Raw genomic sequence first — 24,673 nt, 5'->3', positions numbered from 1 at the left:
ACGAACGTTTGTAAAAGTAACAACTTCAGAGAACATAATCCTACTATGGACGCGCATTTATGTTCTCAAGCTAAAGCAATGAAAAGAATAGGATTAATTATTGCGAATGTAATTAAAAATTCTAGACGAATGAATTTGAATTCCAAGATTCTAATGATAAAAGATGATTTCGCACTTTATTGGAAATGGAAATGAATTATACCAAGAATTGATCAAGAAAATCACATTTCCAATACATGCCCCATTTAGTATATTTTTCTTACATTTCTTTTCGTGACGTCCTACAATGTTCCCCTTTGTTTGTTAACATTTGATGTACATATTTATAGTCGAGATATGATTTTATCCGCCACTGCACTTTATTATGTATAAATTCTGAATATTCATAAGTATAAGCTGTGATAAAAATAACTCGCCACGTTAACCCTTCGTTGACACTCTGGGTGTGAGCCACCCATAAGCTGATTTTGACGCTCTGCAGCTTCTATGTGCAAAATAAATACCGTTTTTCCAAAGCCGACTTACAAACTATTTTTACTCTGAAAATATGATATCTGAACAATAACTCTGTAGATTTTTAGCTTCTAATATTGAAATTTGTAAAAGTTAAAATGTTTCGAAGATTTTCTTCGTGTTTCCTCGACACATGGAACTCTAGATTTTTTTACAAAAACTGTGATGAAATTTCAATGAAAAAAACTATTGGAATACATTCTACAGGCCTTGAAATTGACCCATGATTTTTTTCATGACGATTGGATTCTTCAGATAAGAATGGCAGTCGTTCAAAAATTGTTCTGGGTGTGAGCCACCCAGGTATGTCAAAGTTGATAAAAAAAAGAGGTGTGCCAACGAAGGGTTAATTATCAATTGGCAATTCATTAAACAGTTATGATGCCAAACTTTTTTAAAATACGAAAGCATCGGTAAGTATTAATATGTTTGGAATGGAGTTGGATTTTGCATGTTAATAACGCTACTAAATAGGGGCTGCTAAATCATGTTGTGAAATTAATTCCCGCAACTGTTTTTGACAACGCATTTCTCTACTATAGTTTAACTTTAACGTTGCAGTTGTATCTTCAAATCACCGTTCGCAATATTAAACTACAATTTCCTTGATCTGCTTTTGTATTTATAATAATTCTTCGTATTCAGTAAATGAACAGTGGATTTATACTCGAAGTCCTGTTCAGGTCTTGCAGAAGAACCGATTATCACGTTCCCACCATGCTGACGACCACAGTTGACAGCGTGCATAGCCGACTTAATTATTTCCAGCATATCACACTACGCCGTTTCCTGTGTACTCCGACTTGACTTACACACTGAGATAATACCTATGTCAAACCTGAAGCTTTCGTCAATACAATGGGTGTTGAAAAAATATTCAAATTTTATGAAAAATTCACGAAAACGTCGCTCTCTTAAAATGTATAGCAGAGCAGAGAAATTAATATAAACATTGTGGAACTTTAAAGTAAAAATTGTTAAAAAAAAAGTCCAAACTGATAAGCTGAATTTGTCATTTTTCGATAACATAATACGTGTAAGATTTTGTTAAATATTCAGTATAGACGTTCGTCTTAACTGTGTACTTTAGTTTTAATTATATTTTAATTTCAGAACTATATAGTAGAAACAAATAGTTTATTGGTTATATATAGGTGAATAGTAGATACAGGTAGATACGGTACTAATGGCGAGCGTTGGTAAATTGAGACGTAATTAACGTAAACGTAAATGGCGACCTAAGGAACGTGAGCACACGAATGACGCCACGCTTTTCGCGTGCTTTTATGCGTCTGTGTTCCGAACTTTTCACGTGGTCCCCAGTGGCGTATCGATTAAAATATCCATCGGACGATCGCGGCCGACTAAAAATACTATAGCTATATTAAAATTGTTAATTATAATCAAATTTTAAACTATATTTGAATCACTAATTGTATTTAAAATTTAAACTATACATTCCAATTTTAAATATTCACTATATAAATAAGCGCGGTTTACTAATTTGACAATTAAGAGAATTTCTTATTATATTTCTGGATGTTCTCCCGAATGGCCCCAGTGGCAGATCGACGCGAGGTTTGAGGAGAGGGGTGAGGAAGGAGTGTGGACTCTAAATCTAAAATTGTAGCTTCGAGTATTTATCAGTTTCCAAAATATTAATAAAATATGATAGGTAATTTTTTTTACAAATTATTTTTTTAACTACACACACAAGTAGCCCTAACAGGGACCCTCCCCCCTTCACAATCTGTTCTATGGATATCTGGACGCGTTTCCCTTACCTCCGCGTGCCCCTCAGGCGTCTAAAAGGCACGCGTATTTAGCTGAAATTAAAGCCATTGACTTGTAAAAAATCCACAAAATGTACACACTTTCCGATGGTTCAAACGGGTATACCCCCTTAAACCCTATTGAGGTATGCAGGGGGCGATTTTTTCCTACGGAAATTCACTCTGAAAAGGTGAAATCAACCCTTAGAGTTATCGCGTATTTTCGTTCTTTAATTTAGTATGACTTTATTTTTCTTTTCGTAGTGCGATAGAATATACAAAACTGACCAATTTTTATATTTAAAGTTCTGTTCTGCCTCGCGTCATTATTAAATTATGTATAATAAAAACACGAAAAAAAAAACGAAATAACTTTAAAGGCTGATTTCACCTCTTCAGAGTGAATTTCCTCAGAGAAAACTTGCCCCTTGCATACTACAATATATTCTGCAATCACACTAAGTTTCATTAAAATCGGAATTTTCGAGTTGGGAATGTTCTTCTCACAATCAGTTAAGAGAAAGCTACAGGTCGTTCCAGTCCTAGAATCATTCTGCATAAAAACTTTATACATAGTACTGTATTTTAATACGTCTAAATACAAAGTTAGGCTCGGTTGTATGATCGAAGATACGATATAGGCAATAGATTGCAAATTACGGCAATAAGCTTCCTTTCGAGATTCTTTACCGTGATGCGAAGTTAGCGGTTACGAAGTACTTATGTAAGCGAAGTGTACGTAAAGGGCAAGAAAGGAGAAAGAATACCTACATAGAACTTTCTTGAAAGTTCAGGAAAAACATGCCTGAGAAAACGTGTACTAAGACACAGAAAATAACAAGTGAAATATGTACTTTAAGTTTCAATGAAGGAAACATGAGTTTGCTTCCTCGAAATATATTTCATTTTCCTTCAACAATGAAAAGCTAATGATAAAAAGATTTCCGGAAAATATTATAGATTATCAAAGCGGTCGAAGTAATGTTTTTTTTTACCGCGTTTGTATAGGTGTATCAAAAAATCTGAAAGACGAAAGCGGCACATGCAATTTCTCCAGATTTTCAAGCCAGGCTACTTTTCTAATTACTGGCGCAATCATCGGCATAAAATTCTACGAAGAACCGCGCAATCTGCAATTAAAAGCCTCGATCCCCAAAATACACGATACGTTATAAAACGCACGGCAACTCTTTGAACGTCCCATTAACAGCCTGCGTGGCGGAGGATTAAGGAGAGAGGAAAAAAGGATAAACCGGCACGAAGGTTTCGGATCTTAACCGTCCTGCATTTAGAAGTGATCGATCGATCAATTGGGGGGAACACGCGACCGGCCGACCCTGTTATCGCCCGATCGCGCGTCCAATTAGGCAAAATTTGCAAACACGAAAAAGGAAACGGTGTGTAGTCCTTTGGAAGAGATACGAGTCGTATTTAACGCGGCCACGTATTCCTCGTCGAGTAATCATGCATTTATTTCCCTTTCCGTAGAAATACCGAGGGTTGTGCAGACCCAGGGCACAGCTGGCGAGGAGAGCGGGGAGCGCGAGGACGACGACGACGAGCGTGGTTACGATGGACGAGCTGGTGAGTAAATGTCAAGTAAAACCGTAGCGACGTGTCTTGCAGAGGTGCATTCAGAAGGTACAGTGACTCGCATTAATATTCGGACACTTTTCAAAATCGCATAACTTTTTTAGAATTGGTCCAAACAACTTGAGCTTTTTTGAGAAGCTAGAAGGGTTAGTTTGCTAACTGACGCGTTTCGTCGTTTTGAAAAAAAATGTATCTGGTTGGAATAGCGATTACAAGCTCACAAAAAAAGTTTAAAAATCGACCTTTACTATTTTTTTCGCTATTCCGACTAAATACATTTTTTTTCAAAACAACCAAATACGTCATTTAGCAAACTAATCCTTCTAGCTTCTCAAAAAAACTCAAGTCGTTTAGACCAATTCTAAAAAAGTTATGCAATTTTAAAAAGTGTCCGCATATTAATGCGAGTCACTGTATATACTGTGCCTCGCAGAAACATAGCGACTATGTAACTTGGTTGGTGTCCACTCAAGTGGTGTGTAAAGCGATATCCTTCAGGGTACAAACCACTAAATGTGTTTTTCGTAAACTATTATATAGGCCCCAGTAACTACTAGAGGTTTGCGTTTATTTGGCCACATTCCTACACTCTAGGGACTTGCCTAATGGTATAGCAGTGTCCAAAAAGCGTGCTGAATTTATTTCTGGGTTTTTAAGGATTTCAGGGCTGTCAACGTGTACTGGCTGTTAGATTGGTTTTGCGGGAGATTAATGAAATTAGTGGAGGTTCAAAGACAAAGGACAATGCTAATCTGTTAGGTGATTACTGATCTGAGCGGGTGCAGCCATTTCTATACATCACTGGAATGATACAAATGGTACATTTATGTAGCAAAAGAGGGTAAAAAACATGATCAGAGTAACTCTTTTATGATATTCAATAATAATTTAAGTATCAACATTTTTTTAATTTTGTACTTAACGCCAGGGGAATTTTATATAGGTACAACTGTAATGGAAATGAAAACTGCAAACATTGGTAATTTATATGAAAAGTAAAGTTCAAAAAATGATTTTGCTTTTATTGCTGCAAACTGTATTACAATATAATTAATACGTTAAGAGTTAATACGAAGGTTAACTAAAAATAAATAAAATGCTTATTTTGTTTGAATAGGTAGTAAACATAAATAACAAAATAAAATTCTGCTTGACACAGCTTTTCAAACAATAAAATCATCAGAATGACTAATATTACCTAAGAAAAAAGTAAAATTGTTCTGTATTGGTAAATAAAACATTAAAATTTAATGAACAAAATATAGTCTTACATTAAATAGCGAAGTTGTGAGTTACAAGTAATCTTAAATGCTTCACATAATAATTATCACTTCCATTCTAAATTAATCTTTTATTTAGGAGCTCCTGACAGTTAGCAAACATGGACTGTACGAGACGAAACCGATAATCAACGTACGCAATGATAGGCGGTAGATGGGGGAAGCTTTTCTCATAACTGGGAAGGAATCTCGCTTATTCGTAATTTCCCTTATAATATTTCCACAAGCAGAGAGACGCTTACAGCACACGCATGGGATGGGGAAATGCGGGGAGGGTAGGAAGTTTATTCGGATACAAACTCCCTTGCCACGTGGCAGTGTGGTATGTAAGCACAATATTAATTTGGCAGGCGGAGAGTGAGAAAGACAGGGCGGGGAAGGGAGAAAGAAGGACGGAATAGAGGGTTGGAATGTCTAGCCGCTTGGTCGCAGCCTCTCAGCCACCCCTAATGGCTTAATTAAAACTACCGTCACTTGCGGCTTGCCCATGTGCTTGGAGTTTCCAACGGCCTACTTGTACAACCGTATGAGCATAAAGTTTACGGTTTTTTTTTTATTTACACGCTTGTACACAGCCATAAATCCTGACACCCAACCAGCCCTCATCCCTCTTACAAATTATTGCTTGCGTTAGCTGTTTATCCCTTTTGCTCCTGTTTTTGCTAAAATATTCCCGTTGCATTATAATTGTTATGTAAACATTATTAACGCGTTGACGGCCACTCGATCATCCCACGTTTTATGTCCGTTTGCATTATGAAAAGTACGAATACAGTAGTGCTGCATAAACTGTACGGGGTCTGTCCTTCAGAAAACGGACGATCGGAATCCCCGCGGCCAGTTCTGCCAGTCTTTCTCATGAGTTTTAAGTAGTTCGATAACCAAAATACTCGTTTAGAAGATTCGATACGTCTCGAAATCGTAAGTACTTGGTATCGACATTTGATACCAGTAGGAGCTAAAATGAGTACTAAGTGGAATTGGTATCACGGCAACAGTAAACCGTAATGGTATGGGTATTTTTCCCATATATACCTATTATGGGAAAAAATAGGTATTTTTTCGCGTAATTTTTGCAGGAAGAAATCAGGATTTCAACTTTAAATAGCCGCCATTTTGTTTTAACTTAATATTTCGGAAAATTCTCTCCGTCAACCTGAGGATACATTAATATACTAACGAAACCTTTTTTGTTTTTTGATTTTAAATAATCTGGTTCCGAATGGCAGTGCTCACCGCGAAAGTAAATTTTTAAAAATGCTTCTTGGATGTCGCTTGTTATTTTATTATAAACTTAAATATTTTTCTACGAAAAAATTACTAAATGTTCTTTAAACTTTGCTCTTTTAAGCGCAAAAAGTTCTGTAAAAATATACGCTTTCGCTTCTTCAAAAAAAATTCACAAATATTCGCCTCTTTTCGACCGTCTGACTAGGCAGAACCCCTTAAAGTGGCCACAAATGGTGCATCTACCCTATCATAACATGAATTATTGTGAACTACATACGCTCATCGTTATCAAGAGCAACGTGGTAAAGCGTAACAACTATAAATAACGAAGCATTATTCTGTCCGTAACATGTCCAATAGTTGGATCAAGTATCGTATCATTGCCGAGAGGTTCCAGTTACCCCTACTATTACGTATGGCTATCTCGACGGAATAATTTGCAGATAGGATACCAGTTAGACTTTATAAAAGCGGATACAGACATTGTCGCTAACGTATGGTATGGTGCACTTCCTTGGAAAAAGATACAGTACAATATCTATGAATAATGTTATTACCTATTAATTAAAGACAATGGAACAGAGAAATATCCTTATAGATGTAGCCCTACACCTATAGGGTGCTCACAAATTCCTAACACAAACTTTCCACTTGTTCAAGACTCACAAAAATAAATATCGAAATAAACATAAAAGTATTAAACGTGTGTTGAAAACACCAATTATTTTACCCGTAATAAGTCATTCGTTTTATATATTTTGTATCAGTAATTAATCAGCTCTTCGTCCGTATTCGTTAGTTTTTATCCCTTGATCCTTTGAATTTATAAAAATTGTGAAATTTATTCGATAAGGTGAATGTTCCAATTTCTGCTCATTTAAGAGATAACTCGACGTAAAGAAGGTGTGCAAGATTTGTTTATGATCAAATTTTGCAGAGTAATTGATTGATTCTTTAATAATAAATCAACCAATTCAATTCGCGCATTTACTGAGAAATCAGGTGAAGTGACGGCACGTTTGGTGCGTGAAACTGACTTTACACAGAAATTAAGCATTTTTATGACGAATTGATGTTAGTATTTATTGCAAGGAGTGCTAAAACTGTCCCAAAAAAGTTCAGTCAAAGAAAACCCCCTTAACCCTTAACTGGTATACTGTTTTTGGCAAACGTGGCTGGTATACTGGGGTCGTGGCAGAACCCAAATAAAAAAGGACACAGAAATTTGTAAAGTCGACCCTGAATCAACCTCTATGAATATTTTGTTCTTAGGTATTGTATAAAATAATAGAAACCTAGAAAGTTAAACTATTATTATAAAATTAATTAGAAAAACAGTTTACAAGCTTAGACAACCAAAAATTTTGCAGCGAACTTTGCGTGCCTGGGGTCATGAGCGACCCCAAGATACCAGTTAAGGGTTAAAATGGCTGAAATGCAGAACCGCTGTATTTACAGATTGCTCATACGCGGTTTTGCACTATCATCGACGATATGCTTCTTTGTATCTAAAGGGTACGTCCCGTTAAATTAATTAATAAATAAATAAATGAATGAATGAATGAATGAATGAATGAATGAATAAAAAAAATAAATAAATAAATAAAAATAAATAAAAATAAATAAATAAATAAAAATAAATAAAAATAAATAAAAATAAATAAAAATAAATAAAAATAAATAAAAATAAATAAAAATAAATAAAAATAAATAAAAATAAATAAAAATAAATAAAAATAAATAAAAATAAATAAAAATAAATAAAAATAAATAAAAATAAATAAAAATAAATAAAAATAAATAAAAATAAATAAAAATAAATAAAAATAAATAAAAATAAATAAAAATAAATAAAAATAAATAAAAATAAATAAAAATAAATAAAAATAAATAAAAATAAATAAAAATAAATAAAAATAAATAAAAATAAATAAAAATAAATAAAAATAAATAAAAATAAATAAAAATAAATAAAAATAAATAAAAATAAATAAAAATAAATAAAAATAAATAAAAATAAATAAAAATAAATAAAAATAAATAAAAATAAATAAAAATAAATAAAAATAAATAAAAATAAATAAAAATAAATAAATATAACTCATTTAATCTATAAATTGCACATAACGTACGATTTCTCCTTAAAAAAAAGACCTGTACGAGAAATAGGTACCTCCAACGATAAGTGCGTCGTTTGAAGTACAATTTTTGATTGTATTTTAGCACAACCTCTCCGTTTCTTACCGTCCCCTCTTTTAAAAATTAATGTTCTCCCCGTCCTCGCCCTCTTCCATTTGTTCCACCCTCCCCCACCGCCACCAGCCCTCCCTGCATCCCTTTCACTTTCCCTTTTTCTCCGTTTCCTTTTCTACTTGCTAACTCTCTTTCCACCGTTTCTCCCTCCTTGTCCTCCCCCGCCCTGCCGCGTGCCACCATCTCTTTCTGCATTGACGAAAGGGAGGGCGAGGGTTCGCTGGCGAGTTATTATTATTTAGCCGCAGATATACATTCGTATGGGCTCCCTTTAATGGACCGACGTTTACTTCCACGCGCCTTCACTGCCCCGATGTACAACACCAGCGCGAGCGCGGGGCCCATTCGCAAATTATTTGGCCCTCCTGGCTCGAGGAACGAGCAAAGGAAAACTCGACGGGGCAGCTGAATGCCCTGCGAGGCACCCGAAACCGTCATCGAGCCAGCTCTCATACTTAAGTGGAATTGCATTCTACGGAATGACAAGGTGGCGAGCTACGGTCACCATCCGTAGAGCGGGATTTTCGGCTCATGGCTGCTACAATCGATTTCAAGAGTCCCGTCGATAATCGATAACACCCGAGTACCCTGAACCATGGGACGGTGTCTGAGTAGGGTTGGGACTATTCAAATAATCCACTGCTCGAGTGTTGCCTAAGTAGGTACTCGAGTGTTGCGAATATCCCACGAATGTTACACTCGAATCACGACCGTATGTATTCGGAGATTCGAATAATGAAATTTTTCGCTTCTGATCGAATTCTACGCGCGAAGCTGATAAGGGATGTGCGGCAACTCGAAAATTAAGAAAAATAATTTGAAACTTTGCAGAAATGTAGTCCAAGTGATCCTGAATATACACCCTCAAAGAAAATGTAATTTTTCATATTATTAACCCTTCGTTGTATATTGTTGCAAAGATGCAACATATACTGCCTTTTTAATTTTTTTGTTTTAACTAGCCTGTAGTGTGATGTGACTAATTTTTCATGAAAGATACATATCCTAGTTTTTAAACAGTTACACTCATCGCGCTGAACGTTATAATTCCACGGTTTTTAAATAATCATAATCGTAATGGCGGAAAAAGTGGAAAAATAAAAAATACACAATTTTTGTTTTATTATTTTTCTCTTATTATTATCGCTTGTATGAGTTCAAAAAAGTATCTTTTCCCTAAATTGAAGAAGTTATGCAACGAAGGGTTAATAAATTAATTAATTTTTCCCAAATTTATTCCCACCAACATTTTTCGAAAATTCTTTGTCATCACGTTTTAGGATACCTAAAACCATAAAGCTTTTAAGTCAACATTTTTTCAAAATCTTTTAGGGTTTCGCAGATATCCATGTGGCGGCCCGGTGATAATATGAAAACTCACAATTTCTTTGGGGGGTTGTTCTCACCCCTAGGACCGTTTCGTTGCGAAACAAAAACTGGTGACGTTATTAGCATCGCTTAGACTACCTTTCTGCAAATTTAATTTTTCGAATTTCCTGATTTTTCGAATTGCCAAACATCGCTTTTGAATAATAAAATTGCTGCGTGAAACATTTTTTATCCATAAAATAGTTTGGGATTAATCAGAGGAAGGCTAATTCAGCCAGAAATCTTTGAAGAAACTCAAAGAATCTTTTTCTAATATTTTTTTATACTCTGCAAAACAAAAGTTCACTCTAGGAAAATTCCCCTGTTAGTACCCACCTAGGTCTATGACTAGATACTTAGTCTAATGTAACGCTGAACCATGTAACGGTTCAGATCATACTTGATAATTTGAGTATTGAAATATTCGAGTACAGGCCTAATTTGAATGTAATATTGAGTGTAACTACCTACAATAGTCATATTTTATTCTCAACTGATCCAACATTTGAATAAAGAAAATTTCGACAAATATTTCCAGACCTACTTACTTCTGAGGCCTCTTAATCCCGTGCATTTACATATTAGGTACTTATAACTTAATTTTCACAATTACCAACTGCCTCGAAAACTAAAATTACTATCTCATGTGATAAACAATAGAAATACATGCAAATCAATATATTCGGGGATGTGCCCATTGCAATGAACGCTATTCTGTAATATCACAACATAATACACCCACGTTATCAAATTAATTTAATTACCTTTGGATTTTCTTACAGAAGTAGTTTCCGCTTCATTGATGCAACATTATTTACGTAAAGTAGCCGAAGAATTTTACTTGCGCGGTCATTCGATCATTACAGTTCTCATTTAGTATGCCATGTATAATGAACAAAAAAAATATCAATATTTTGTATAATACAGCATGATTTTTTTCCTCCGGTTAGCTTATACATACCGTAAATTCGTTTAATCCACAACTAATAAAATCTGAGCCCATCGAGGGCTGTTTTAAATAAGCCCAGGAATTATCCTAGGGTTAAGAAGCACGGGATAGGCTGCTTGCATACACGTCGACAGCGACAGACAAGGGGATACGGTTTGCAGGGAATTGTAAAGGCTGTAATCGAGTTAATGCGATCCTATGTAACGAAACCAACGGAACGTCGCGTGGCCTATGTAGCTCTGTCGGACGAACTATGCAGAAGTGAATCCAAAGCAGGTCTTCGATTATCTGTCTTCAACGAGTGCTGAATTTTTTATATGTGGTTACTATGGTTATTGTGCGGCTGAATGGTCATGAAATGGGCAACTAAAAGTGGAATATTTCTCGCTTACATTTTATGATTCTTTTAACTTGTCTCTGTTTCGTACATCCTAGCAAGCTTAATTTAAAAACGTTTCTATCGTCCCGACGAGTTTTAAAATGAAAAATTAACACAGCTGAGAATGTAAGAATTACTGTTTCGTTGATTCTGGTAGATTTAATTTACACATGTTTTTATCTGCTTGATGAATTTTAAAATAACGAATTAGTACATAGAAAAAGTAAAAATGAATCTAAAAATTCATTCATTGAACTCTTTGATCTTCTGTTTTGAATACCTATACAGATTATTATGCTTTCGAGTAATGATAGTATATAATCAAAATTATTGTATAATGTATTATAAGATTTATAGTAATGGTATTAAATAGCGAACTGAAATTGTCTTCTAATATTCAACATTTGAAATATTGCTCATTGTCAAAACACAAATCGTTAAATCGAAAATTTTCGAGCGATCTTATTATTATTATTATTTAGTTTCACATTTAGATTTAGGTTTATTATTTAGATGTTCATAGTAAGTAGGTAAATTGATTTTCTCTGAAAACTTCTGATAAATTTTAACACCATTAACACCTAAATATGTAATGAAATAATCCATTTCTAAAAGAGTCACATCATTTTACAATTTAAATCACAGAAAATTGCATACCAATTAACTCTCTCCCCTGTCTATTCCAAGCGTAGGTAGGTACTATTGCAAATGTTTACTGCGCCACCCGAATATTTAACACCTTATCACTTATACCTGACGTAATATTAGTATCGATAAAATATTATTGCGTAATTGTTGAGTAATTACTCAGCAGTCGATATCTTGGCCAAAATAAATTCAATATCACGGACTAGCATTGTTTCGAGGGTGAAAGAAATATTTCCAATACTGTAGCCGAAACATTAGATCCAATAAAATAACAGAACTTCTAGAAACGACTTCCACAGTTATTCAATAATTAAAATTTTTCATTATAAACTCATTTTTGTTTGTGAAAGTGGGTGGTCGTAGTAAAGCATAAATTCTATCTCGAAACGCATCGCGATGAAAAGCACTAAAATGACAATAACAACAAAAATAATAACTGATCTTTATTCTATTAGTGTCACAAATATATTAATTTTGAAATATTTATTTCGACGTCTTTTCACACGAGAATACAAAATAACTAATCGTATTTTTATATTTTTTGATCATTGTTCAAACATATTTAAATGCTTATAATTCAATCATAACTTATATCGTTGTGTTCGCGAGGGTTCATCGAATAATTTGATAGACCATGCAACCGAATAACTATTATTGTTTGGACACAAAAGATGTTCAAAGTTGAAAATTTGCATTTCTTTTTCAAAATCTAATTTCTCGAAAACTAAGGGTGATGGCGATAAACGGTTTACAGATTCGTTTTCCGAGCACAAAAATCTATAAGAAACGACTATTGAATGTTACGGAACAGTAAAAAAGTTCAATTCTGTTGGACAGTGTTATTGATTCTGCAGGGTGCAAACACCTTTGAAAGATTAATCTTTGCTTTCCTATTTTCTTGTCCATCTTGAAAACTATAGTAAATATAAAAAAAAGTGTTGGGGTGCAAATTTAACTGTTTATGCTTTACAAAACTGAGCAATGAAACTGTTTAATTGTTTGTGGTAAGGGATGCTTCTTCATTTAAACTCCAAATTCTAAACAATTTCACTGCACAGTTTTATAGACCATAAAAACCATGGGATTTTCATTGCAATAATTTTGTTTATATATAGGTACTACAGTTTTGAAAATTGTATATAGGAAAATAGGAAGGCAAACATTAACCTCCGAGGGCTGTTTTCACCCCGAAGAATTAAAAAGCAGTAGAATAAATAATTGCCCAATTTTTTTTTTATTAAGGTTTCCTACAAGCCTGCAAAGTTTCAAAAGTATCAGAACTTACGAGTTACCAGACTTCCCAAGACTAAAATATCAGTCGTTTAAATTTGTTAAGACTAAAATATCAGTCGTTTAACAAAAGGTTTGTTAAAACCTGACGCGCGATTAAATTGCACGAATCCCAGCGGGTTGATGTCTATAATAGCGCGCGTATCAGGATTGCCACGAAATGGGGAGCGTTGGTATCAATTTGTCGTGGGCCAAACGAAGCCAATCATCGCCGGACAACAGATCGCCGAGTTTCCGCAATCGCGTTCATATGCATCGGCCGCGAAGCATTTGTCCGGTGCGTGGGTGCGTGCAATGAGAATTACGCGCGCGGTTGCGCGCGGCATTAACATATAGATGCGATTCGTGACGCGAAATGCATACTCCCCGCGATGTATGCGCGACGGGCCGCATGCGCGATACACACACGAGGATGCTCTTATTCCTCGCAAGAATGGGGATGGCGGGAAGCAGCGAGAAGTATCCTCCAGCTACTAGTTTGCAACGCTTATGAACAATGTGCGCGCTGATGCTAAAAAAGGGGATGCCCGCGGCTATCGATGCTTTCTGCCCCCCTCGCGCGGTACTAAGCGTAATAACATGTTAGTACACGTCGTATCGAGGCAGCTGGCCGGTGAGTTACGTTTACGACCCGTGAATTCGCGAAAAACTCGGGGTGAAATTGTGAAATCGATGCCGAAACGGGGAGAGGATACAGCACTAACGTTTCACGCTTTTTCGTACGTTTGGTACATTGGCGAAGGTGAATTTTGTGGGGTGGACAATCAATCTCGACAAGTTTGCGGTTACGCTTACAATTAGTGAATAGTATGAGAAATTAAGCGAACAGGTGGCAGAGGTGGTTATAATTCAATTATAATTAAAAAATAAGTTATATTTTTTGTATTGTGCAGGTGTACCTACTAGGGTTGGGACTATTCGAATATTTTACAAGTATTCGAATGCTACGAATAAACTGCGAATACTATTCGAATACTGATGTAAAATTCACAATACTGATGTATTCGAATAGTATGATGTGAAGTGGGTCAAAATTAGCTTATAAGACTTCACCCTGACAAATGAAGCTAAAGAACTTGATTTATAATTCACACCATAGTATTCGAATACTTAAATATTCGAATAAATTTGTTTCGGTATTCGAATATTCGAATAAAATTTTTTCGGTATTCGAATATTCGAATAAAATTTTTTCGGTATTCGAATATTCGAATACTTCTGTTACTCAATTACTTGGCGAATATAATTCGAGTATCCAAGTATTCGAATACTATTCGAGTATCCAAGTATTCGAATACTATTCGAATATTTAAATATTCAAATACTATTCGAATACTATTGGAATACTTAAATATTCAAATACTATTCGAATACTATTGGAATACTTAAATATTCAAATACTATTCGAATACTATTCGAATACTTAAATATTCAAATACTATTCGAATACTATTCGAATACTTAAATATTCAAATACTATTCGAATACTATTCGAATACTTCAATATTCAAATACTATTCGAATACTTAAATATTCGAATAGGATTCGAATACTTATATATTCGAATAGGATTCGAATACTTAGATACTCGAATTATATTCGCCAAGTAATTGAGTAACTGAAGTATTCGAATATTCGAATACCGAAAAATTTTATGGTTAAGGCTGCGTTTCCTCTATTCTGAAAAAGGGAGGCAAAGGGTCTTGGCTCGAACGTAAAGTGACGACCGTAGTCAGTCTAAGTTAATTTCTTCTCTTGTATACCTTTATATTTTACCAAATTACACTGATACTTGGATACACTGTGTGCCGACTATATAATAAACTATATTTGTGTTTATAGTGTGATATTAATTTTCAGTCCATATAAAGTAACTTCTAGCAATCACTAATTCAAAATCAGCATATTTGCAAAATGTGTTCTGTAATACATATTATGCATTCTCTGTTTCTTGTTTACCTACTTTAATAAACATGCAACGTGCCATAGTATTATCAAATTTCTAACAAGTAAATATGAAACTAAGTAGTTTGTGTTTAACATTTGTGAGCACCAACTAAAAAGAATGGTGCACCACCCTGTACAATACTAATCTAAATTGCACAATAAATTTGTAACATTCGAGCTGCATTCATTGTTAATCTGCAATTATAATTAATTAACACATTCAGAGACTTCAACTCTAAAGAATAATTGGCAGGCAAAATTAATTCCTGCTGCATACTTCGAATTCATCGCCAGTTGTCTTGAGATTAGATAATTTAGACACAGGAATTACAGTTTAAACTATAGTCCACTGTAAAGTACTTCTGACATACTATACTAACGCGCGCTGTTAATTTAGGTTACACGCAAAAAATGCAGTGCGGTCCGTACTTCTGCGCATTCCCCTTTACGAGCGTAATTATGAGCCAGAAGAAGCTTATGAGCGATGACGTCGGGCACCATGAAATTTTACATCTGTAACGTGAAACCCGGGACTACGAAATGCTTCAACTCTGAATTACAATTCAGTACACGATGTCGTTTGAAGATTGTCGCTCTTGTAACACAATAGGTACAGATAACGTCGTACCTGTTCCTTATCTTCCATAGAAATGTATTACTTTATGCAATAATTTATGGGTGGAGTCAATTATTCTTGTAAAAATGACTGAAAATTTTAATTCTTCATATTATGTAAGCTTTGCTTGTTTCTTTTTATTTCTATGAATAGTTTGTAATTTTCATCACAAACAAATTTTTTACACCTTTATTCCTCTTAAATGAGCAGAAATTGGGGCATTCACCTTAGATACCCCCCGAATTTCATGTTTCTACGGACACAGCGATTTTATAAGTATAGATTATATTATTAGTCTTTAATCCTTAAAGGTCACACTGGGTTACGCTAACGAGTTAGGGCTTTGGGGGAAAAGTTTGATACCTCTTGTACAAATATCCCCCACAGGATCGCTAGTATGCCTGACCGTCTACAGCATCCGAGTAAAATCAGTGCAAAGAGTGCAAAGGTAGGCTGTGAGTTACGTTCACCCAGTTTTAGTGTAACTTCAGAAAATCCATTAAAAGTGAAAGGCGATTTAGTAGCGAATATCTTTTTATTATGTATGTACAATATGTTTGAGTTACCAAAAGTGGAATACATGCTTTTTGAAAAATGGAAACCTAGATATAAATAAATAATTGCATGCATTTTGTCTATTTTACTACATTTATGGAATAAATTATTATTTCAACCATTTCGTCGTACGAAGTATTTGACATTTTTATATCCGATTTTCATTAAATACATGCTATTTTTCCGAGATTTTAATTTCAGTTCTCTGTGAGTTGGCTCGAAAACTTCATTCGGGTCGCATCGAAGTTACGCGTGAGCAATGCTGTACATTTCGCAATAAAGATAGTTAAATCATTTTTAAACTTACCTTGCGAAAAGTTTTCATTTCTGTGAACAGTAAAAGCTGCTATCACGATCGCAAACAGTTGACGAAGCAGATGCCAGTATGGCAAACAAGCAACAGAGGAACCTAACGGTTATACCTAGCTACTAGGGATGGGATCAAGTTCAATATGCACTCATGAATCCGAGTCAATTCCAATACGAAAGTCTCACTTCGTGGGATTCGAATACTACTCATAAGAGCTGGTGTTTCATTCTATATAGTTGAAAAGTACTTAGGTTATAGAAGCCGGTTTCGAACCTCAGAAAAAGTACCGGAAGAGTTCGAGAATGTATCTCGTGAAAGTGGTATTCGAACCGTGGACGACAAAAATCTACATAGCTGAGAATTGCTAATACTACTTAAGGGGTTATGCCTAGTCAGACGGTCGAAAAGAGGCGAATATTTGTGAATTTTTTTTGAAGAAGCGAAAGCGTATATTTTTACAGAACTTTTTGCGCTTGAAAGAGCAACATTTGAAGAACATTTGGTAATTTTTTCGTAGAAAAATATTTACGTTTATAATAAAATAACATGCGACATCCAAGAAGCATTTTTAAAAATTTGGTTTTGCGGTGAGCATTGCCATTCGTAACCAGATTATCTAAAATCAAAAAACAAAAAAGATTTCGTTAGTATATTAATGTATCCTCAGGTTGACGGAGAGAATTTTCCGAAATATTAAGTTAAAACAACATGGCAGCTATTTAAAGTTGAAATCCTGATTTTTTCGCGAAATTTTTGCATGAACTAAATATTCGTGGAATATAAAAGAAATATTCAGAAAGCATAAAGCAAATATTCTGGAAATGTGAAAATAATATTCAGAGTTCCGATATAAATATTCAGGAAATGTAAAATATATATTTAAAAATGTAAAGTAAATACTCAGAAAATGTGAAATAAATATTCATGAAATATTAAATTAATATTTAAAAAATGTAAAGTAAATATTTACTTTATATTTGAAATATATGTATTTTTCATAATATAAAATGAATATTTCCCGAACATTCGGAAAAAATATTTTGTTTCTAATATTAAATAAATACTTTATTTATATTTGGACAAAAATATTGTTTTCTAATATAAAATGAATATTTCCAGTATATTTGGAAAAAATATTTGCTTCTTAATCTAGAATAAATATTGTATGTATATTTAAACATTAGAAAGCTATTGAACCTCTTTTTAATATTGGATGTATGTGTATTCAATATTTTGTGCTACTAGGGTGCGATCTTAACCCACTGTGCTACTAATTATGTAATTCCTTGGCAAGAAAAAAGAACAGGATCCTGTACTGGGCAAGAAGGGAAACTTCTTTGGATATGTTACACATTTCTAAACAACTGCAACCTCTTAATTACGCAACCTTTCATTTCGTATAACAGGGTTAAAATTATTGTTACTTATAATGTGGTTATTTACTATTATCAGTGGTAGGGGGTAGTAGTAATACACAAGAATAATCAGACATGAGTGAGTCGATGAGATTGTAGGTGTGATAATCGGTTTAAACGCGGCGGGGAAGTGTATTAGTATGAAAGAAGCAGAAATAAACGTGTTGTCTGGCTTACAAGGCGAGTTAATCGGCGGTTCGTTTTGCTGTACCGATGCGTGAACTTATTGCTTGTGCGTATGCGCTCGGATAAACGCCCACTAAGGGTCCTTCCATTTCAGGAAACATACCCCTGGTACTGTTTGCACACCACATCGATTCGTTCTCTTTCCCGTTTTCTTCCTTTTCCGCAATCATGGATGCATTTTAAAGCAGCTAGCACAGTTTCCCCTCGCCGCGCACCAAAGTGGTAACCCAAGAAAATGAAAATTAACGCAAAGTGAATTCTCGATTTCGTTTACCATCGAGAGTCTCGACAGTTGTGAGTTAGTTTGACAATGAATAAGTTTCGTTCCATATTTATCCTTCACCTTCGAAGAGTTATCTTCAGATTTTTTGTGCCAGAAATTTTGTAAAACAGGATAATGTATGTAATAATTCGCAGACGAATACTGGTTACAGTCGGAGGGTGCCTTTTTGTATTAATTGTAGGTATGGATTTCCGTGGTTAATAAAACTTATGAAGATATCAAACGTCATCAAAGTAATCGCGTTTGAGATATTTAGTCTCTTATGTTGTAAGGGAGAGTGGGGTGAACACGAACGCGGGGTAATCGCGAACGCGATGGTTACGGCGTTTTAATAAATAAAAACGATGCTCCCTCTCCACTAGCTAATAGTTTAGGTCGTATCCAACGCCGGGCAGAAAGTAATAAATACAGAACGCTCATGTTATTCAGGATAACGCACAATTTATTATTTTCAAGTAATATTTTGTCCATTTTCAATTGCATGTAATTGCTGTTGAATTAATGATACAATTATTTTTTTTTTTTAAGCTGCAAAAAAACACTTCTTTACCAACATTTTGTGACCAAAGCGTTGCTTGAATCATGGTTCCAACCTCTGAAATAAATTCTCTTTTATTTTTTCATGTCGTGGGGTATTGACGAACAAATCGGATGGGGTAATCTCGAACCTTCGAGATTAGCCACGTTAAACGATTTTCATGAAATTCTCTGCATGTATAAAACTTACTTAAATCTACAAAAGGGATTTTTGAATTTTCATTACAGGCTAAGAAAAAAATTTAAATATTATAATATTAAATATTATAAAAAATATTTTTTTCGCTATTCCGAACATTTGCAATTTTTTTCTAACGCGCAAGAAGAGGAATTTGAAAAATACATTAGGTACAGGTTGTAGCAACATTTTTTTAAGGGTTGACCATTGAAGTCGCGCTTTCTGTGCGACTTCTGCGATATTTACCACTCTGTTCGTGGTTACCCCACGGCAGTCGAGTAATCGCTAACACCAAGGGTTTTGCTTTTTCACTGTAATGTTGATTTTTATTATATTTTTTCCAAAATTTGTGACAGTACCTTATGGACGAATAGTTTAAGTATGCTTGTAAATAATAAACAAATTCATTTCTCACATAGCTTTCAATTTGTTTGCTTTTTTGCTTAGGTGTTGGAAACTACCCCACTCTCCCTTACCTATGTCAACAATATTTGTAGAATTACTTACACTGCAGAATATTAGATATTTCGAGAAATTTCCGTTATCAACTTATTATCAACTGGTGGCATCGAAATGAATATATTACACTTTCTAGCAATTGATACTGTGATTAGTTACAAATTCTTTGAACAATCGTAACTTGTTTCTTTGTATTCTTTCCCTTACAGTGATTTCCCTTGGTTTTTCACTAGTCTCAGTGTCAATCTTGTGCAAATCGTGACAATATATTGGTAGATTAATGTGTTACAAATTGAACATTTAAAAAGCTAAATGTCTGAAAAATTGTCTGTCCATATTTCTGAAGCACCCTCTATATTATTTAATTAGCGAGAACTTGGGCTACAAATAAACATAATCGTATCATCTTACGATTAGATGTTTCGTGTACCCACGGATAACCAACGACGATGAACAGGCTTAAACAAATTTAATGAAAAATAATGCATCTCGTATATCTTGTAGGTACTAATTACTATTCACTTGTATTTAGCATTATCGACAAAAGAGACGCGCTCGAGCGAGTAAGTTTTTCATCTCTGGTCTGCTGATAATTACTGAAACTGAAAATATGAAATATGTATGTGTGTGTTAAAATAATCTTGCTAATGATACACCGCTGGCGAAACGATGAGTAACGTGGCAACAAACAAATACCACTTTCTTTGCTCTTTGTTGAAGGATCAAGGTAATTGAGAAAGATTGTTCGAATAGATAAAAGCTAGTAAAGCAGGCTTGTTTAATTTTTCACGTCAAACTTTGTTCAAGCCGCTTAACGAAGTAGGTACCTACCCATAGCGTGTACATAATTAATGGCCGATTAAAAGTCGCGTTTCATCAAGCACTTTGTCAGAACATTAAGAAAGTAGAGATAGAATGTAATTCAAAAATGTGGTTCGTAGCCAACAGATAGTAATTTCGGAATTGTATATTTAATTCCAAAATACACGGCGTTATGTTTTCCATTTGTTTAAAATCAATACACCTGCACATTTTATCGTGGATACCTATTCGAAAATCAATATCGGGGAATGCGAGAATTTAAGCTACTGAAATTTCGAGCAGCTCCAGTATCTTTGCAACGCGGGGCATTTATTAATAAATACAATTGGTTCATGACTTTGAAATTATTGTGGTAAAAACAAATTATTAATAAATGTGCCAGGGACGAAAAGCTAGTGTTATTAATATTAATTTAGACGCATCGAAACTTCGAAGTTCCAAATTGTAGCAGACAACTGAAGAATACCAATATTATTAAACAAACAAAATTTCAACACTTTCAAATTTCATGCACATTGGAAATGAATGTGTAACGAAGGATCAGAAATTGTCGATCGAAGTCTCGTTTATTCAATGGCAATTTCTCCAATTAACTTTCATGCTTGCTGTTTAATATTTAAATGCATTGCACAGTACGGTCGCTACTATCAAGTTTTAGTTTCAACTTCAGTCTCAATTTTACTCTCACGTTAATGGAATTCTTATTATTAGTCATTGCATTATCTTTAAGGTTCGAACACAGCGTTCTTACTGCACTTCGCCGTCTTAACTAATTAGATCTATCTACGTTTCATCTATTTTCTTCCCTTTTACTTGCAATTAGAGTAATTAAAACGTTTTAATAAAAAAAAATCCATCGAGCGTCGTTTACATCTTAAGAAGACGAGGCAGTGTTCGTTACATAAACATTTTGCGCAAAGATTTTTATACTAGGCTGTTTCCACGTGAAAGGAAGAAAGTTTCGAAGGAAATGACCTTTCGCTTCGTCGGTGCGACGTACTCACGATGAGCAATCGATCTGTTTTTCGTGGACTATTAAAGCCGAAGGCACGTTTCGCCAAAGGGGACGCTTGATGAAATGAAAAACACATCATTACCTTTTTTCACGATCTGGCTCGTGTAATGCTCTACTACTGGCTCTGCGTCGTTATTTTTCACAGGGCTAATGTACATTAAAACACCATCGCCGTAAAAAAAAAATTTAGAAACACTGTAATTTAATGGCATTTCAGAGCTTACGCTTTTAAAGAAAACTTATCTGTCGCTACAAATGATTCTTCTTTCACGCTTGCCAGCGTGCCCGGCTGTTCACGTGCATTAAATTGATTCGTAATATGAACACATCCGTATCAAGATTCCTCCACGCTTGAGGATCAAAAAGTCTTCATTAATGCTGCAATCTAAACTCCATTAACTCGAAGATGCCTTTCTTGGTGTTGTAACATTCAAAACTCCCCTCATTCGTTACGAAATTCAAAGCAGTGGGTTTCTGAACAGTAACCACGAACATCAATTTGATAACTTCATCAACTATTAAGTAATTACATTTCTGTGGCCTTCGTTGAATTTTTATTGAAATCGACGTTTCAATGAAGATTGATTTGATTGATTCTAGTCGAAGTCGACGTTTCATGCAGCACCAATAATTTTCTATCGACGGGAAAATTTATTATTTGAGCAAATTTGTAAGCAGGTAAATCTTTTCTTGTACATTTCTGTTTAGCTTTAGTGGTAAAGTGAATATTATTGGATTGTAATGAATCAGCTTTGATTTGCAAGCTGGAATTTTCAACGGCGTTCCTTTAACTATAAAAGGTACTTTTTCATAAATTTGCAGTGCTGAGTTTTCAAATTTAAGGGGTATTCCCACTCGATCGGACCCAAAAACAATTCTTTTTTATCAAATTTTCTGAAAATCTGTACTTTTAAAAATACACACTTTCCCGAAATACTAGCCTAGAATCTCTAAAAAAAAAATACACGAGCTAAAGAATACCCGGTGTATGATGTCATTGCAGGGAAAAATAGGGAATCTCCCCGGCTTTGCTTTTGCGATCCACATCTTTCGCTATCAAACCTTGCCAGCGTCCCTCCACAGTCTTCTGTCCCTCTCTTGCCTATTTCTACCCTATGTTAAATTTAATAAACCTTTACCTACCTTTTGTTAAATAAACTATTAGGGTAAACATTAAATTGTGTCGTGATCATTCCTCCAGTTTCCTCTGGCTCTCGTCACCGCCTTATTATCTTCATTATTACAGGCACTGGCTTACCGGTTGGGCCCTAAACCAAAGTTAATTACCAGCCGCCGAAGCTAATTTAAATCAAGACTAATTGACCTCCCCCCCCAACCCCACTGTGATCCTGCTTCCATTACTCCTCCAAGTCGCGCCTCAGCTTCTGGTATCACGAAACTTTCCCTAAACTTGTCTCGTTACATCCACGCGCCGTCACAAATCCGTAGGCATATTATAATGAGAACAATTAACGTCAGACCACCCCGAGTATTTTCCTAGCCAGCCAATTTCAGCGTAAATTGCGATACGAGCTTCGATGAAAGCAATCTTATTACATAAATCACGCAGGATGAACGAATATAACAACGAAGGTAGAGAAATTGTCTATTTGGGAAGCCAAAATGTTGCTCCAATGTTGCACTTAGGGATGAACCGATCCAAGTAAATACGAGTAAATGCTCGATACTTTTGTTTCGATACCGAGTAATTTTTGTACCGATACCTACGGCTGCGATACGTACTTGGTATCGGGGAAAAAGTACTCGCATCAAAAGATTTATTTTTTGATCGATTTATGTGTCAAATAAATGTTTGTTAATAAAATACTATTTTTCCTTTCTCTTTTCTGCATTCTTTTAGTATGTTGAACGTAACACATCTGTATATATCATTTTATCATTTATGCATTTATCGTATTATGTTATACTTCTCTTGTTCCCACGCGAAACGACTGTATATTTTTTTTTAGAAACAATTTTAATTTATGGGCTGAATTTGTTATTTCTGACATTGATTTACAATAAAACGTTGTTTTTTTTAACTTTGATGTACTGTTTACTAGCAATACATACACATTAATATATACTTACATATTATAATCGCGTAATATTGTCAAGCTCGTTCATGAAAAACAGATATGGCGATGTTCAGGTGGGCCACGGGTCTGCGGCTGGCGGGCCAAATGTGGCTCCAAAACTATTTGTCCGATTGAGTTCAAACTTGGCACGCATATTCTTAATGGTATTATCTACGATGTAGCATATCAGTTTTTCCATCCTATACCCCATTCGTATATAATTAATGGTTTAAATTCGTTTTTTCACGTGAAAAACGTATAATTTTTTCACTTTGCTCTCATTTATGCAATAAATTTTTTTCTCTCAAATCCCTATGCTACATCGTAGGTATTTCATTAAGGAACACGAAAATCATCGGGCTTTTGATTTCAGACGAACATGTTCGTTATAATTTGTCAGGTTAGTCACGCGTGTAACGGCGAACGAGCTTCGCGGGAGAACAAATAACTCGGTCATTTTTTAATATTTTTGTACAGTATTTATACAATATATGCACTAATGCATGCTCTACCCATAAGAAGAAAATAAATAATTTTCAACCTCATAGTATCGGTAAAAAAAAATTCGTCTAGTTTAGTGCTGTTTCGAGCGCCTCAGGGTGGCGTAACCCCTTAAGCATGCGACATCCTTTACTAACTACCAGGTTAGTAGAGGATGCCGCGTGCTTAAGCATTTGCTTAAGAATAAGTAGCGACTATGAATACCAGTCATATTCACTGTTTTTTTAATTACAACGTCCACTGTCCATTAAGAGACCGTACTCATCTGTAGAAAACGAATGTAGACGATAGATTTCACTAATTTTGATTTCCAACAAAGATTTCCCTCCTAATTATGCCTCCATTGATACGCATTGAGCATACTGGGTATGCACGTGCTTGAAAAAATTTAAAGCGCCAATGTTTCGTCCGATTTGTCACGGTAGGTCGTGAAGGGTGCACAGTGGCAGGTGGATGGCCACGTAAATATCCGTTAAACGATAGACTATGATCGTAA

At 34.8% G+C, this 24,673-nt stretch overlaps 1 protein-coding gene across 2 annotated transcripts in view; it reads left to right on the top strand.

Moving 5' to 3' along the window:
* LOC143375348 (netrin-1) overlaps window positions 1–24,673 on the top strand; it is a 270,168-nt gene that overhangs the window by 222,040 nt on the left and 23,455 nt on the right. For both annotated transcript variants that reach the window (XM_076824360.1, XM_076824350.1), the window contains one exon: window positions 3,774–3,869. In XM_076824360.1, the coding sequence (XP_076680475.1) occupies window positions 3,774–3,869 (96 nt within the window). The remainder of the gene's footprint in view (window positions 1–3,773; window positions 3,870–24,673) is intronic.

This window comes from Andrena cerasifolii, chromosome 1 (assembly GCF_050908995.1).
Source record: "Andrena cerasifolii isolate SP2316 chromosome 1, iyAndCera1_principal, whole genome shotgun sequence".
NCBI classification, from domain to species: Eukaryota; Metazoa; Arthropoda; class Insecta; order Hymenoptera; family Andrenidae; genus Andrena; species Andrena cerasifolii.
Note: the sequence above shows the minus strand (reverse complement) of the source record. Positions and strands in the feature narration are given on the sequence as shown.